The sequence below is a fragment of the Nerophis lumbriciformis genome, linkage group LG02 (assembly GCF_033978685.3).
Source record: "Nerophis lumbriciformis linkage group LG02, RoL_Nlum_v2.1, whole genome shotgun sequence".
Lineage (NCBI taxonomy): Eukaryota > Metazoa > Chordata > Actinopteri > Syngnathiformes > Syngnathidae > Nerophis > Nerophis lumbriciformis.
Genome location: NC_084549.2, coordinates 19,171,804 through 19,190,198, shown reverse-complemented (window position 1 = coordinate 19,190,198; position 18,395 = coordinate 19,171,804). Strand labels below are relative to the sequence as shown.

Below are 18,395 nucleotides of genomic sequence, written 5' to 3'. Positions count from 1 at the left end.
TTGTGTGATGACTGTATTATGATGATAGTATATATGATAGTATATATTTGTATCATGAATCAATTTAAGTGGACCCCGACTTAAACAAGTTGAAAAACGTATTCGGGTGTTACCATTTAGTGGTCAATTGTACGGAATACGTACTTCACTGTGCAACCTACTAATAAAAGTCTCAATCAATCAATCAATCAATCCGCCTGAATTTCGGGAAATTTTCGGGAGAAAATTTGTCCCGGGAGTTTTTCGGGAGAGGCGCTGAATTTCGGGAGTCTCCCGGAAAATCCGGGAGGGTTGGCAAGTATGCTTACCCCATGCATGAAACTATGGAGGCTATTAATTAGCTCCTTCAGCAACAGACTGTTAGTGTCATAAACTTTAGAACCGACAATTGTAAATAATGTAATATGCATATGCATAATATTTTTTGTATACAGTATGCGAGTTACTATAGAGTTTATTATTTCAAGTTCCCTACTTTCACTGTAGTACTTGTTATTCCATTTTTTATCAAGTCATGTTTACTTTTCGTCCCGTTAATGTAAATTTTACACTGCAACCTTGGAATTTCCCCGAGATGGGATTAATAAAGTCTATTTTATCTTATGATGAATGGCGAATAGATTGTATCAAAACTAAAGAATGCACCTACCTCATTTACTGCTCCCGAGGTGGAAGTGCACATTGCATTTGTGTTGGCCAGTCCAACAGTGGTGCCTTCAAAATCTACCCCTCTAAAATGAAGAAAATGAAAAATGTTAACATAGTAGTTAACCTCTCTTGGTGTGAGCCAAAAAACACGTCTCCGTCTTACGTGATGAATTGTGCGTTGTCATGTTTAGTCCTCGGCAGGAGGCTACGCTGGCGCCACTCGAGAAAGCGGCTGAGAGTTTGCTCAGGATTGGTGCTGACCTCAATTTGATCTTTGTACGACCAGATATCCAGACCCACTAACATCACACGAATGCCCACGGGTCGATAGAGCTGCAACACAATTTGAAATTTAAATAGCAAGGAATTCACATTGAGGACTTATGAGGATAACCGTACAGAAAGGAGTCAGACATGAGACGCCAGAAACCACAGAAGCTAGGATATACTGGTGCTATAATTCTGCCACAGACCACCAGTGTTGGGTCTAGTGTCTGATGACTCATTGACGTTGGCCCATTTCTTAGAGAATATGCAAACAGGAATGTGTGATATGTGTGAACATCCTCCGCTAGGGTGTTAAGCTTCACAGTTATAGTGAGAGAACTTTCCCTTTTAATAATTTGTAAAGAACACACCGTATTCGCACACGTTTTCTCTCTCAGTTTCTGCTATTCAGACCCACAGTTACCACAGAATCTACAGTCATACACATTTTAGAATCAACCTATTTTACTGTCCTAATAAGAGACACGTACCCTGTCAACGTGGTTTGCTATTTCAAGTACTCTGGCCTCCACAATCTTATTACTGCCAAACTTCTTGTACTGGAAAGAAAATATTTACATCAGTTCAGCAATCAATCAGTTTCATTTTGAAACAAATGTGCATTGCAAACAGATTAAGGGTCAGCAGCTGCAAGTGCTGACATTAAGAAGGGGAATCAGACCTCGGTGTAGTCGACCACTATGGCGAGCTCCACAGTTCTTGGTTTTCTTTCTTTGTCCTTGGTTTGGGCTCTGCTTCTCTGGGGGACACAGATAGTTTAGATCAGGGGTGTCCAAACCTAAACAATACAATACAGTATATAGCCTACACGTACGTATCTATGTGTACATATTACATTAACATAATGGATATATAATTAATACTTAATATAACTGGATATCAAGAGGTGAAAGTTCAAATCCTCAATCAGAAATATCAAGCAGCTAAAATACGCCAAACACGGGTAAAAAGAGAATGTTTTGCATTTTTCCATAATGCATTGTGATGAATTTGAATGGGTGTAATTTAGAATTTTTTTTAATGGTGTTTGGACATTTCTTTTTAAATAATCACCAAGATCAGTGAGCAGGTTGTGTTATGTGTGACCGTGTGTGTTGACTTTGTGTGTTGGTTGCATTGTTTTTTTGCGCCATGATTAGGGAAGGTTGTTTGGCATGAGTCGAATAAGTAAATGCTGTCCCTTATTTCATTCAAAACACAACTCATGTTTATTGACCTGATTTACTCATGTTGTCCACAAAATTGCAGGAAAATTGCGGCAATCAGAATGTCAAATATTTGAAATTAAATTGCAAACACTTTGCAGTCCAGATTCCTTAACTCATGATACCTCGCGGGCCAAGCCGTAGTTTGGACACCCCTGGTTTAGATAATACATCAAATATATAAAACAAACATAATGCAAAAAAAAACCCACCATAAACATTAGAAGGGTGATTGGAAGTGTAGTGATTCACTGATTTTTGTGCAGCTTGTGAGGGATTGCTTTCAAATCCAGCCTACTTTCTGCCCATGCATTAAATGAGGCATTTAATATACAGTAGACAGATGGACATAAAGTGAACTTATTGGACACTTTATTAAGTACACCTACACAGTATAATGGCATCTGATACAAAATGTGTTAGTTTGCAGTGATTCATTGAAACCTAATTGTATGTCTTATTGTTTTAACAGACAATGCAAAGATTTTGCTATTTTCTTATCAAGATTTTGTGCTTTTTTGTGGAGTGCTTATATACACTATGTGTCTTTACCAGACTGCTGAGCTGGAACAGTCCAGACGGACGGGCTCCGTGATCATAGTACATGGTTATGTTTCCATGGGAACAAGAGCTCCTCTTCCTTCTCAGATGTTTGTAGTTGTACACAGCATGTGGACCCTTGTCGCTGTAAACTTTTGCGCCCCCACCGTCGGCCTGCTGTTCACCTGTTGCGCTGGCGAGGGGTTCTATCAGGTATGTTTGGTCCTGGAGGCGCACAAACCCTCTGAAAGAAAAAGAGGAAGTTAATGAGGATGGGGGTGTGAGGTGGTTGGGGGGGGGGTCTTCATCGTGCTAATGTCCAATTGATTTCTATTTGATGAGATTATTATCTAATGTTATTGAATTTTGTTACAAAACACAACTATTATGTAAACTCAAAAGTCCAATAATCCAAAAGTTGTTAAATTTGGAAATTCCAGTCACACATACTAAAATTTTTATTTTTTTTGAATGCCTTACAGCACGCAAAATGTCAGCGTGAGCGTTTAAAGGATTCAACAAAGTATGTTCTGATTTATTGTTTAAAATTGTACTAAAACCGAGACATTTTTTGGTGAAAATGTTTGCCTAAAACCAAATAATACTAATACTTGGGAGTATGAAAACCAAGGTACCACTGTATTTCACTTACTATATACCATCGTTCCTCGCCAAATTACGCTTAAAATTTTGGGGCTTTACCAAATCGCTGATTTTTTTGGGATTGTTTATTTTGGAGAACATATTCTACAGCATTTTTCAAGCAAAAAAAAAAAAAAATGGCTAAATGAATTGAAAATATGAATAACGGTACTGCAGTAGTATTGGCCACTATAGCAGACCAAGTTAACTAGAGTGCACTGTTCAGTATTGTGGCCAGGGGCGCCGAAAAGGGGGGGGGGGGGGGGTAAAGGAGACGGATTCTAGGGGCCAATGATGGAGGGGGGCCCACAGAGGCCCCTAATGATGATGAAATTATAATACAGAAAAAATAATGACACTGTGTTGGGGGCCCTGTAAAGATTATTTTCATGGGGCCCAAAATTCCTAGCGGCGCCCCTGATTGTGGCCACTCATTGGCTCAGCCTGAGGCACTATTAAGATTTAAAAGAGTGTAAAGATTACTAAAAGGTGTTATTACATGTCAAGAGGGCTATCATAATGTTTTTTAAAATTTGTTTAATAAACTCTTTTTATACTCTAGCTATGACAATATTTTATTTAAAATTAATGATTCCGACTATGCCGAAATGTGTTTTTCACGGCCATGTCCGTAAACAATTAACCAAGATAAACAAGGGATGACTGTATCTGTACATTTGGTAACCAAAGGGTAAATATCAAATGGATTTGATTTAAATTAATATAAATATTAGTTTTCAACTATAAAATACAGATTTTCAAAACAAAATACAAACAAACAAAAACAGACAGTCATTTTCACCACCCACTCTAGATGGATCCGGTTAAAAATCCCTGCACAACATAATACTTATTCATCTCAGCAATACCTATAAGGCCCCAATTATTAGATTTTCGCTTCACAAATACATCACAAGAACGAGTAGTTTTACTTCATATTACAGTCCTCATTTATTGCTGTTAATTGGCTCCGGAAATGCTCACGATTAATGATTTCTGTGAAGTAAGAATAAAATATTTTCATAGCTAGAGTAGGCATAAAAATTGTTTAGTACCTTCTAAATACGTTTTCAACATTGTAAGAACCCCCTTGAAATAACACCCTTAAGTCACCATTACACCTTTTTAATTCTATATAGTAATGCTGTCCGAGGCTGAGCCAATCAGTTAGTCAGTTGTCACGATACTGAACAGTGCACTCTTTTATACAGAGCTTAACTTCTCCTTTTACATGTTTGACAGTTAGGAATGTTTAATATTACTTAAGAAAATCGCCGACAGCGTTACAGCTGTAAAGATTTCATGTTGGCGAAAGTTGAACTCAATGCATGAAATAGCGAGACCAGCATCAGACAGGGACGTCTGGATCTCAGACACGTCACATGTGATCTAATTAATCCTAATGGAGGAAACGGCTGCAGCAGAGTCTCTATTTTTGCAGGCTGGACATGAGTCACAGTGGTCAGTCACAAGTCATCATGGGCCTAAGTGAATTTGGCTGTGCCATGCTAAGGGAAACAATAACCATTGTGGGATCTTTTTCACAGAATGGAAGAAAATAAAGGAAAGACTAGCGTTAAATACTTACTTGATTCCTGAGCACAGTTCCACGCTGGCAGAGGAGTCTTCCACTCCCACTATGTGCCCATGGTAGTAACAGTGGTTCTGAATATGCCAGGAAAAGAGTGATTTTAACACAAATGAACATACAATAATCTCAAATCAGACATTATGTGTCGCTCTTTATGAGTCATAGTCAGATGCATTGATACATCTTACATATTAGTAATCAACTTCCTGTATGAGACATCGGCATTAGAGGAAGGAAATTGGTCATTGATGAAGCAAAGGTCACAGCCCATTTATCAAATCCTGTAGTGCAAATGTGACAACAATAATTGATGCCACAGGACATCCTGTACTTGATTAACACAGTACAGTACATGCTGCAATCTCGTGTGTTGAAAGCACTCCATTAGAAATACACCATATGGACAAAAGTGTTGGGACACACCTCTTGGCTATAATACATCCATATGGGAAATGATAGTTAACGATCTTTCAGAGACATTTTGGATACTTGGATGCTTGCAACTTAAAGGGAAGAGTTAAGGGAACGTCCCACAAAAAGTCCACACACGATCATACTGAAATTGTGAAAAAAAAAAACCCATCAAAACATTAAATGTTTATTATTAAACATTATAGTAGTTTGTGGGTTCTATATTTGTGGCCAATTATTGTTGTATGTCACAATAATTTTGCTGCACAGGCTCTACACTACACTACAATAAAGCATATCCAGGTTCATTTTTATAACAACTCATCTTAGTAAGCTAATGTATGGTCCAGGAGCCATACAGTACATTTTCCACCACGACATTAAAATGTCATTATAGAGTCCAAATGGACATCAAAGACTAAATAACTAAGCATATCCAAAAACCACACACACATACCTCAAGAGCAGGTTTTGTTGTTAGTTGGACGCCTCGCTCGGAAAAATGTGTCACAGAGAAAGTTCTTCCAATAAGTTCCCTGAAATTATTTAGTGTAAGATTTGGACGTATTAGCAAATTATTAAAACAAATGTGTGCTCAAGTAGACAAATTGTAAACCCCTCTTACTTATTTCTCTCCAGGTGCAATGTGCAGTTTTGTCCTGCAATCCTCAGAGAGTACTCCAATACATCAGGGTATGTCTAACACACATAACACACAGGTTGCTTCAGTAGAAGTTTCATAATGGTTGCACATATACATATATATGTATATATATATGCATGTATATATATATACACATACCACATTTTTCGGACTATAAGTCGCAGTTTTTTTTTCATAGTTTGGCCGGGGGTGCGACTTATACTCAGGAGCGACTTATGTGTGAAATTATTAACACATTACCGTAAAATATCAAATAATATTATTTAGCTCATTCATGTAAGAGACTAGACGTATAGGATTTCATGGGATTTAGCAATTAGGAGTGACAGATTGTTTGGTAAACGTATAGCATGTTCTATATGTTATAGTTATTTGAATGACTCTTACCATAATATGTTACGTTAACATACCAGGCACGTTCTCAGTTGGTTATTTATGCCTCATATAACGTACACTTATTCAGCCTGTTGTTCACTATTCTTTATTTATTTTAAATTGCCTTTCAAATGTCTATTCTTGGTGTTGGGTTTTTATCAAATAAATTTCCCCAAAAAATGCGACTTATACTCCAGTGCGACTTATATATGTTTTTTTCCTTCTTTATTATGCATTTTCGGCCGGTGCGACTTATACTCTGGAGCGACTTATACTCCGAAAAATACGGTACATACATACATAAATATACACACACATATATATATATATATATATATATACCTATATAAATACATAACATACATACATACATACACATATATATGTACGTACATACATACATACATACATACACATATATATGTACATACATACATACATACATATATACATACATAAATACATATATATGTACATACATACATACATACATATATACATACATATTTGTATGTTTATATGTATGTATATAGGTATGTATATGCATGTATGTATATATATATATGTGTGTGTGTATGTATGTATATATGTATTTTATATATATATATATATATATATATATATATATATATATATATATATATATATATATATATATATATATACATACACACACACACATACAGTATGTAGGTTACCTGATAGGTGGCATCATCACTGATGATGTGAGATGAATATTTCAGCTTCTGAGGAGTCACTATTTGATACTTTACCACGTGAGGTAGAGTCCACACACTTCCTGCAAATATCAACATTCCAATGAGAAAAATGCAAGGAAGAAAGAAAAAAAGAAACTCAGAAAGAAAAATCTAAAAATACCCCACGATGAGAAGAAAATCCATATCAAATATCCAAATTGGGTCATGTTGCTTGAGTGGACTCCGTCATTGTGAGCTTGACAGTCTGAGAAAAAAGCCAAGACTTGTGTATCTCCGCCCCTTTGTGTTGTAATTTCCCGAAACTGACCCTCTGACGCTTACAACCCCTAAAAGTACAAAAAAAAAACATCACAGTCAGAGCCATTTCGTCATATATATTCTGTATGTCTCCATGAGTGTGTCAGAATTCGGATTTGGAAATTATTTCCGGGACTACTTCTCTACTTTGCTAAACAACTAACATGTGAGGACACACAGATAATAGGTTGCACATATAAATAGTCTACTAAAAATAACATATAAATGAGAAATAAACATATATACAGGTGTACACATTGATGATGAGCAATGTCACTAAAATACTCGTCAATTAATTTAGATTAAAAACGTGTTGTCGTTTGCTGTCACCTGCTGGCCGCTTTACCTCACTTCTATAAACACAACATCCATGTAAGACGGCCGAGTGCTACACATTTGATTATTTATAAGTTATCTATTTTAACGGGCTAGCTATATTATAGAATAAATACACAACACATTTCATAATTATTTGTGGCATCACTACGTGTAAAACTATTATCGAGGTTGTGGGCGAGCTCTTGCTACGCCTAGCTTAATTTCGCGCTGATCGATAGATGGCGCCATTTTCCAATTTCATGGATGTTTGCTCTCTACGTAATAAATCCGCGACACGTACGGGTGCGAACCAAAACACTACTGTACTACACTTTTGCCATTTTAGAGTACAAGAACGACGACACACGGTAATGGCAAAGCCAGAAGTCGTTCCAACAAGGTTATATGTTTTAGGGGAAAGTCAGAGTGAAGACTGCGCGACGGAAACCACTCAGCATGAAGAGGAAAACCCCTTTAACTTCAGCCCTCGGCTCATCTATCTTCCTAAGGACCATGAACTGTTCGAGGTAGTGACAACATAAACACTAACTTTGACTTACAAGCGTGCTACGTTTCTTCTCACGACGAACTATTTTTGCAGGATGGTGACGTGGAAAGACACATGTACCTTCAAGACCTTTATATTTCAGAGACACAAGAAGACAAAGCAACTCTCAGGTGACAATTGTGCACAGACTTTGGTCACTTCGCATGCTAGCATGTTTAAATGCAAGATACATACATACATGCATACTTGTAATATTTATGTATACCCGAATTCATTATTAATTCATTATTAATCTGATAGACATGCAGCTAGGGCTGGGTGATAGGACCTTGTATTAATATTTCGATATTTTTAGGCCATGTCACGATACACGATATATATCTCGATATTTTGCCTTAGCCTTGAATTAACACTGTGTACAGCTCTGGTAATGGGTACATTCGCACCCACCTGCACAAATGTACTTAAAAATGTAACAATCAAAATAAATATGACTTTTTTTTGTTTACTAGGGCATGCATATATAATATGCATTAGTTTGACCATTTAAAATCAACGATAATAAAAAGGAGATGCTTGGAAATAGCATAAAAATGCTCCAAAAACTTGGAAAAACGCGATTCATAGCGTTACTTTTTGGTGTAACTGTCAGGTATATTTCTTTTATATTTTGATAAATCATCATATTTGATCAATGTTTAAGCTGTGTGTGTTTGATTTCAGTTTGCTTTTGACATCTTATTTAGAATTGTAGTTGAAACTTTTACAACCTTGTGTTGCGCTCATGATGCCGTAACCAAACTAGATTTCATTTAATGATCGTATTTTCAATATTTATTCCCTTATTTAAATATTCATTTATAAACATTGAATACATTTCAAATATCAATAAAATGCAATTGCCTTCATCTTATAGGGCAGTGGTTCTCAAATGGGGGTACGCGTACCCCTGGGGGTACTTGAAGGTATGCCAAGGGGTACGTGAGTTTTTTTTTTTTAATATTCTAAAAATAGCAACAATTCAAAAATCCTTTATAATTATATTTATTGAATAATACTTCAACAAAATATGAATGTAAGTTCATAAACCGAACATCAAATCAAGTAGGCTATTCCATTTATTACAATGCAACAATGCAATATTCAGTGTTGACAGCTAGGTTTTTTGTGGACATGTTCCATAAATATTGATGTTAAAGATTTCTTTTTTTTTGAAGAAATGTTTAGAGTTAATTTCATGAATCCAGATGGATCTCTATTACAATCCCCAAAGAGGGCACTTTAAGTTGATGATTACTTCTATGTGTAGAAATCTTTATTTATAATTGAATCACTTGTTTATTTGTCAACAAGTTTTTAGTTATTTGTATCTTTTTTTCCAAATAGGTCAAGAAAGACCACTACAAATGAGCAATATTTTGCACTGTTATACAATTTAATAAATCAGAAACGGATGACATAGTGCTGTATTTTACTTCTTTATCTCTTTTTTTTTCAACCAAAAATGCTTTGCTCTGATTAGGGGGTACTTGAATTAAAAAAATGTTCACAGGGGGTACGTAACTGAAAAAAGGTTGAGAACCACTGTTATAGGGTAATGTTTAGTTACACCAAGTCATGAGTGTAACACTAAGCTTCATCACTTTGACTTGTAATATCTCTAATTCTGGTGGTGTTTTATGCTTTTTTCTTTTTGGAACATGTACTATACATATAATACAATAAAGTCCCATATAAAATTATGTTTCTAGCAATACTTTAATTTTGCCTTTGAAAGTAACACTCCAGTGTCCATTAGTGGAGCTGTATTGAAAGTAACACTCCAATGTCCTTTAGTGGAGCTGTACACCACTTGATGCATATAATCACAGCAGTATGATGATTCTATGTGTCTACATTAAAACATTCTTGTTCATACTGCATTATTATATGCTCATTTTAAACTTTCATGCAGAGAGGGAAATCACAACTAAGCCAATTTACCAAAAACTGTATTTATTAAACAGTTATTAAGCAGTGGCACAAACATTCCTGTCATTTCAAAACAGAAAGTGCAAGATTGTCAGACATTTTAAAACAAGCTATGAGTGCACTTTTGTGCATGATGTCACTAAGATGACATATCAAAACAACACTAAATTAAAGTGCGCTTTTTGTACAAAACGCCACTACAATAGTTTAAAACAAATAAAGTGCACTTCTGTGCATGATGTCACACAAGATATTTCAATAACTGTCAAATAAAAATGAGCTGCATAATAGGAAATCAAATAGTTTATGTCCTGCGCTATGTGGTAGGTTCCTGTAGACGTTATCTCCTTCTGTTGGAGACTATTTTTTCTCATACGGTGTTGATGTGGAAATGGTTGCTTGGGCATTTTGTTGGTGTGGCACCGGCCAAGATGTTGACATGCAGAGTTTAAAGCACTCTTCATTCTCTAGCGGGTGACTTTTCAAATGATGCTACAAATTAGCAGTAATGCTACTTTTTGTAGCAACGCTTTTGCCGCATACTTGACATATTACTGTTGTTTGTTCAACATATTCCCGCTTGAAGCCAAACCACCGCCAGACAACGGACCCCCTGCTGTTTTTCTTGTGAATGAATTATTTTTCCTTCATTTGTTACCCGATTGGCACCTTCTTTCCCTCGCATTACCACTCGCACCACTCCGCTAGCATACCAGCTAACGTTACCCATGCTGCTACCTCTCTGCTCCGCAAGGGGGTATTACGTTGCACGCGTGACCATATGTGACGTATGAAGAAGGTGCGCTTGTTTTATATATATATTCGATATATAGTGCAGCCCTACATGCAGCTTTAATCTGTCATTATCAGAATCAGAATCAGCTTTATTGTCATTACGCAAGGTAACGAGATTGAGGCCATTCCATACAGTGCGATGTGTGCATGCTAGAAAAACAATGTGCAAATATATAAAAATATAAAAAATGTAGAAGTGCAATGAATATGGTGTGAAATGAATATATACATGAAAAAAAAACAAAAAAAAACAGGGTGGTTGGTGGAATGGGTTATTGCACCGAAGAGAAGGCAGTTATGAGGGACAATGGGGCAGTCCGTTCAGGATGGTTATGGCCCTGGGGAAGAAGCTGTTCTTTAGCCTGTTTGTTTTGGTTTTAATGCACCTGTAGCGCTTCCCAGAGGGCAGCAGGTGGAACAGGTCAGAGCCAGGGTGGGTGCTGTCCTTGGTGATGGCACTGGCTCTGTTGAGGCAGCGGGAGGTGTAGATGTCCGTCAGAGAGGGGAGAGGGCGGCCGATGATCTTCTGAGCCGTCTTGACCACTCTTTGCAGCCTCTCCCTGTCTGCTGCAGTGCAGCTGCCGTACCATACCATAATACAGTAGGTCAGCAGGCTCTCGATGGACGAGCGGTAGAAGGTCAGCAGCAGGTCAGGCTTCAGGTTGTACTTCCCGAGGACTCTAAGGAAGTGTAGCCGCTGCTGAGCCTTCTTGATGATTGATGTGGTGTTGACTGTCCAGGAGAAGTCATTAGAGATGTGGACTCCAAGGTACCTGAAGGTGTGGACCCTGTCTACACGCTCGCCGTTGATGTAGAGGGGGGCAGGGTCGGTGCTGCTCCTCCTGAAGTCGACGATGATCTCTCTGGTCTTGCTGGTGTTGAGAGCGAGGTTGTTCTCCGAAGACCAGGCCGTCAGCTTCAGGACCTCCTCTCTGTAGGCAGCCTCGTCACCCCTGGAGATGAGCCCGACCACTGTGGTATCGTCGGCGAACTTGACGGTAAGGTTGTCACTGTGGGCCGGACTGCAGTCATGGGTGTAAAGGCAGTAGAGGAGGGGGCTCAGCACACAGCCCTGTGGGGAGCCGATGCTCAGCGTGCGGGAGGATGAGAGGTGCGGGCCAAGTCTCACATTCTGGGGTCGGTCCGTTAGGAAGTCCCTTATCCAGGCGTTTGTGAGAGGGGGGAGGCCAAGAGTGTCCAGTTTATTGCAGAGTCTGTCCGGGATTATTGTATTGAAGGCAGAGCTATAGTCCACAGAGAGCATCCGGACGTAGCTCTGCTGCTGCTTCAGGTGGTTCAGAGCAGAGTGGAGAGCAACAGCGATGGCGTCCTCTGTGGACCTGTTCGCCCGGTATGCGAACTGGTGGGGGTCGAAGTCTGGAGGGATATGGTCCTTGATGTGCTGGAGAACAAGTCGCTCGAAGCACTTCATGATTACCGGAGTGAGGGCCACTGGTCGGTAATCATTCAGGCTGGTGATGGGAGACTTCTTCGGCACCGGGATTATTGTAGATGACTTCAGGCAGGATGGGATGACTGCCTGAGCCAAGGAGAGGTTGAAGATCCTGGTGAGGGGGGTAGCGAGCTGGTGGGCGCACGTCCTGAGCACCTTTCCAGGTACTCCGTCTGGTCCGGTAGCCTTCCTGGGGTTCACAGCCAGGAGCACTCGTCTGACACTGTGCTCCTGTACAGTGAGTGGAGTGGCGCCGGAGCCCGGTGGGGGGGGTGGGGGCAGGGCTGGAGCAGATGAGTGTCGCTGGGGGGTTTCGAAACGGGCAAAGAAACAGTTAAGCTCCTCTGCCAGTGTCGCACTCTGATCCGCAGTTGTCATATTGCAGCCTCTGAAGTTCGTGATGTCATGAATGCCCCGCCACACCTCCCGTGAGTTTTTGCTGGACAGATGGGACTCTATGCACCTCCTGTGGTCCGCCTTTGCTTTTTTAATCCCTCTCTTCAGGTCGGCTCTAGCAACACTGTACAGTGCCCTGTCCCCTGACCTGAAGGCTGCGTCGCGGGCCCTGAGGAGTGTGCGGACCTGGCTGGTCATCCAGGGTTTCTTGTTGGGGTAAACCCGGATGGTTTTTTCCACAGTCACATTCCCGATGCAGAACTTTATGTAGTCCAGCACCGTTCCTGTGGCTGTGATCTTTTTGCTACATTTAAAACACTTCATTGTGGTCTACATACAGTCGCGATCAAAAGTTTACATACACTTGAACATAATGTCATGGCTGTCTTGAGTTTCCAATAATTTCTACAACTCTATTTTTTTTGTGATAGAGTGATTGGAGCACATACTTGTTGGTCAAAAAAAAACATTCATGAAGTTTGGTTCTTTTATGAATTTATTATGGGTCTACTGAAAATGTGACCAAATCTGCTGGGTCAAAAGTATACATACAACAATGTTAATATTCGATTACATGTCATGACAAGTTTCACTGCAATGAGGCGCTTTTAGTAGCCATCCACAAGCTTCTGGCAAGCTTCTGGTTGAATTTTTGACCACTCCTCTTGACAAAATTGGTGCAGTTCAGCTACATTTGTTGGTTTTCTGACATGGACTTGTTTCTTCAGCATTGTCCACACGTTTTAAGTCAGGGAAGGCCATTCTAAAACCTTAATTCGAGCCTGATTTAGCCATTCCTTTACCACTTTTAACGTGTGTTTGGGTCATTGTCCTGTTGGAACACCCAACTGCGCCCAAGACCCAACTTCCGGGCTGATGATTTTAGCTTGTCCTGAAGAATTTGGAGGTAATCCTCCTTTTTCATTGTCCCATTTACTCTCTGTAAAGCACCATAACAGTGGTTTTTGGGTCAACAAATTGCATAGATTATGTTTTACAGACCATTTTCAAGTTGCTTTCTGACCGTCTCTTTGGGATGAGCCGTTTTGTGGGCGGGTTTTTCACATGCCTCCACTTCAACTGCATCTTCTCTCCCCCATCTTTGTTGTACCGGTAGTTTTTAGGGCTTCCATCGCAAGTCTACTGACGGATATTATAATTTCAAACTATACGTTACTTTGTATTCGAAATGGCAAGAGAGGAGCATGCATGTGCATTTACGAGCCAGTCTGCCCCACAAAAAGAGGATACAAAAAGAAGGAGCCTATTGACTACAGCGCGGACTACAATGGCGGACGCGCGCATGGCACTCTGGGTACATTTCTACTATATATGGATAATCCGCTGACGTCACACACTGCAAAACTGGTCACAAAAGAAGCAAATTCCAAACAGCTCATTTGTTGGAAGTAAAAAGGAAGGCAAGATTATTTTATGAATATCTCCACACTGCCTTGGCGGTTTGATTCCAAATTTTTGAGATTAATGCATTTCCCAAATACAAAACAGCTGTTACTAATAGGTCCGCCTAGGCGATTTGGCCTAAAAATAACTTCTCAGATTTTTTCTAAGAAAATTTGATATCCAATTTTTTTTCCTTCTTTTATAAAAAGAAACCAATAAATTCAAAACAAATTTTGCTTTTATTTGATCAAAATATATTTGTTTGAAAATACACTGCATCTTACTCTTAGCAACATTCTAATTTGAATATTGTTGTTCTTTTTATACCAGATAAAAATTTTAGTTTTTATGCAATAATTTTCAAAGAACTAAATTAAGCGCTTCCTTTAGGAGGCAATACTTCTGTCTTGAATAAAATACTTTTGCAAACAAAAATGTAGCCTTGCACATTGCAGGCAAATAAATAATAATCTCCAACATTGAGATTAATAAAGTGCAAACTTAAAACATTTGCCTTGAATAAAATACTTTGGTAAATAACAACGTAGCATTGCACACTGCAAGCAAATAAACTCCAATAAATCAATAGATACCAATAATCATAAATGGTAATAAAAATGAATCATAACAACAAAGTGGAAAATTAAAAGTTATTTCTTGTATAAAATAATCCTGTATATATTACAAATACGTATTGTACATTGTATGTAAATAGATAAGGTAAAATATTGAGTTTTAGTAGGTGGATAAATGCAGGCTTTTCCATGAAGTATCATGGGCTCCTTGTTTGTGTCTACTGATGTGAAAGACAATGTACACTTTATTGCCCATGTAAAATATCACTATATTGATGAATAAGTGCGTTTATAATTTCAAGAGAGTTTTGCAGCAGCACACGCGCGTACAAGCTGTCTGATTTAGATGTGCAGAGCGACTGCTTTAGTGATTGCTCTGTGCATTGTTCTCAGTGACGTGCAGTCAGGGGAGGCAGGTGAGGCGGGGCCTCACGTGCCATCATGGAAAGAAAAAAAATTTAAAAAGAAAAAAAAAAAATTAAATTGTTATATGTATCCAGTGATTATACTATAAAGTTATTTTCCATTTAACTTCACCAGTTTTAGATTATTTTTTATTCAAAATCGCTGAATTTTCACATTTGCCGTTCAAATACTGAGAAGAGACTCACGGTGAATCAGCAGCCAGTTGAGGCACGTCACTGAGTTGAGCCTCACCATGGATTGCGCAATGACTCGGCTAACTGCTGGCCTGCTGTGCAGTGAGACCGTATTGCTTTATGAATTATACTATACATTTCCATAGTTTAGTTAGCTGAGGTATATAATGTACAGTGTATTTTGTCAACAACTGTATGTGTGTAACGTATTTCTTGTGCTGAGCAATCATAAAACTGCTGCAAAGACACACTGTGTGAGGCTCGCAGTAATCCCGCCTCTTGGTGGTAGAGGGCGGTAGTGATCCCAGGGAGCATTTCTGCGACTACTCGGCTGCAGAAGAAGTGACAACAAGCAGCAACAGTTAGCAGCGATCGTTTATTTTTTCCTCTCGCCTGGACTTTTAAAATGGAGGATTACATATCTAAAATAAAACAATTTTCTAAACTGGACTTTCAATTGAAGCAGGAGGTAATACTTAAAGGAAGATCTCCATCGAGACAGAGAGACTTTTAAAACTGAAGAAAGATAAGGAAGACTTCTATAAACAAGTTATCGATGCTTTTGTTCAGAAGGAGCGGCGCATGGACTTCATTTATAAGTAAAGGTAAGACCATAATAACGTTTTATTTATTAAATGTGCTTTTTTGTGTGCTACAGTTTGTATGTGTAACGTTAAAGTTAAGTTAAAGTACCAATGATTGTCACACACACTGTGTGGTGAAATTTGTCCTCTGCATTTGACCCATCCCCTTGATCACCCCCTGGGAGGTGAGGGGAGCAGTGGGCAGCAGCGGCCCGGGAATCATTTTTGGGGATTTAACCCCCAATTCCAACCCTTGATGCTGAGTGCCAAGCAGGGAAGAATGCTGGTATGAGCTTTTAAACATAACCCGTTAACTGCTGCCAATCAAATGGTGAATAAGATACTCTTTAGGGTTCATATGTTTGTAAATCTGACTGTGATGAAGTCAGTGCCTCACCAGCCATGAACCTCACCGCACGTCACTGATTGTTCTCCTTTCTCATCATACTTTGTACCTTGTGTAAATTATTTCAACACAGTAAGGTGCTTCTTAGGTGGAGTTTGTTTGGTATTGTGGTCTTGTTTGCCTCATCAAGAGTTGCAGGAAACAAGTTTGTTGTGCTTTTGTCTTTTTTAAAGGAAATTTGCAGCGTGCAGTCACTTGTTTCACGCCTGTTGCCGCAATTCTAAAGCACTGACGGCACTTTTCTTTTCTTTGGAACAAACGCCCAATGTTTTGCTTGGTGCGTGAATCTCCGTTAAGGAAGTGAGGGGGCGGGCAAGGGCTACGGAAGCTCATGGGGGGGGGGGGGAGTATGCCGGAGCAAGCAAAGGGAAACATTGATTCTTTATTTTTTAAATCGTCTGCATCAAAAAACTCAAATTTATTGATAAAACCGATATATCGCCCAGAACTACCAATAGGTAAGAAAAGTTGGTTTTGCACAATAGGTCCCCTTTAAGATGCTTCACACATTAAATATGTCATTTACCATTTAAGAATAACAGCTTGTACCTTAATTTTAGATGCTCAATAGTATTTGTCTCTTGTTCTTCTTCACAGTGTGTCAGAGTTTGCCTGTCACATCTCTGGATGCAATGCCACCCACAGCACTTTGGAGGAGTATGAACACCACTACAACTCCTTGCATAGACACGTTTGCTGCTCCTGCCGACGCTCTCTGCCCACCTCCCGGCTCCTGGATATTCACATTCAGGAGTGGCATGACTCTCTCTTCATGATCCTTGCGCAGCGGCAAGATATGGTATGATACATATGAAAACCCACCCAGTTCCCTTTTCTGAAACTTTATTAGGATGCCATGTGAAGTACATGCTTGTGTGTCACTGTCCATGATTACTTCATAATTAACAGTACCAGTGTTTGGTGGAGGGATGTGAACACACATTCAGGACGAGCATACTCAGGAAGGACCACCTTGTACGAATTCACAAGTATCCTCCAGACTTCAGATTTGACAAACCCAAAAGAGACAAGGGGTGAGACTGCATTTACGTAATTTGCTCAATAGATGGCAGCACACCTTCATTATAAATCGGTAGTCTTGGTACGTTTATGTTTGGAGCTTAATGTTTAGGGTTAGGTGAAATAAGTGCTCAACTTCAGCCTAAACCCATTCGGTCTGTAAACTTGTCAATTTATGAATTCATGGATGTAAAACTGTTTGTTTATTTTATTGACCACTGACCGAATAAATAATACACTAACTAACTTTACTTCATGGCCTGTTTATTACACAGTTATTAACAAAATAGGTTCAGCCACTCCAAACATTAATTAACACACGTGTTGACATATGACGGGCTAATAATATTCCATACCTTTTTACTTTACCAGTCACATTTTAACTTGAGTTGTTTAGCCACATCAAATACAAATTTAGTGGAGGTCTATGAGTGTTACTAATATTTCTCTCTCTTATTATTAGGCTTCGAGAGTCAAAACATCAGCAGCAGACAGACACAGCAATGGAGGTAGTGGACGACGGCAGTGAGGTTTTGCGTGGCGATAATAAGTCCAAACAAGTAGAGCAAGAGGAATCCATGGAGATGTTAGTTTCCACAGCAGAAGTTGAATTAACTGAAAAATGTGCCTCCGCTGAAGAGCAGGCAGATATTTTTTCCGCGGTCCACAACACAACAAACACACGCCACGGCGATTCATTGAAACCACGATACTCCTACAGGTTTGTTTAAGAATTTTGTTTTGGGATTAAGTTTAGGCTCATATGAGCTAAGTCTGCTTGAAATATTGATTACATTTTTAACAATGTTTTTTCCCATAGGGTGCCATCTAATGTGTGCTTTGGACACGGCTCCATCCGAGGCTTCAAAGGTCACAGAGGAAGGAGGAAATAAAACCTATAAAAGGTTTGCCTTTGCAATACCCAATTTTATGTTTAATTCACCTAAAAAATTACAATAAATAAAGTTAAGAACATTTCATTTTGA

At 39.0% G+C, this 18,395-nt stretch overlaps 2 protein-coding genes across 3 annotated transcripts in view; one reads left to right on the top strand and one right to left on the bottom strand.

The window, feature by feature from the left end:
* The window catches only part of adam8a (ADAM metallopeptidase domain 8a), a 23,210-nt gene extending 15,227 nt beyond the window's left edge, over positions 1-7,983 (bottom strand). Inside the window, exons 1-11 of one of the 2 annotated variants that reach the window (XM_061952755.1) lie at positions 7,711-7,983; positions 7,244-7,409; positions 7,063-7,163; positions 5,951-6,024; positions 5,783-5,861; positions 4,912-4,988; positions 2,694-2,925; positions 1,598-1,675; positions 1,407-1,475; positions 812-981; positions 650-731 (exon numbers count right to left, since the gene is read on the bottom strand). In XM_061952755.1, the coding sequence (XP_061808739.1) occupies positions 650-731; positions 812-981; positions 1,407-1,475; positions 1,598-1,675; positions 2,694-2,925; positions 4,912-4,988; positions 5,783-5,861; positions 5,951-6,024; positions 7,063-7,163; positions 7,244-7,289 (1,008 nt within the window). In that variant the 5' untranslated portion in view covers positions 7,290-7,409; positions 7,711-7,983. Of the gene's footprint in view, positions 1-649; positions 732-811; positions 982-1,406; positions 1,476-1,597; positions 1,676-2,693; positions 2,926-4,911; positions 4,989-5,782; positions 5,862-5,950; positions 6,025-7,062; positions 7,164-7,243 lie in introns of both variants that reach the window. The other variant, XM_061952678.1, reaches the window with a different exon arrangement.
* Positions 7,939-18,395, top strand: znf511 (zinc finger protein 511). Its single transcript, XM_061952864.1, has 6 exons — positions 7,939-8,225; positions 8,300-8,376; positions 16,987-17,188; positions 17,299-17,423; positions 17,873-18,130; positions 18,230-18,395. The coding sequence occupies exons 1-6, from the start codon at positions 7,959-7,961 to the stop codon at positions 18,300-18,302; spliced, it is 1,002 nt and encodes a 333-aa protein (XP_061808848.1). The 5' UTR covers positions 7,939-7,958; the 3' UTR covers positions 18,303-18,395.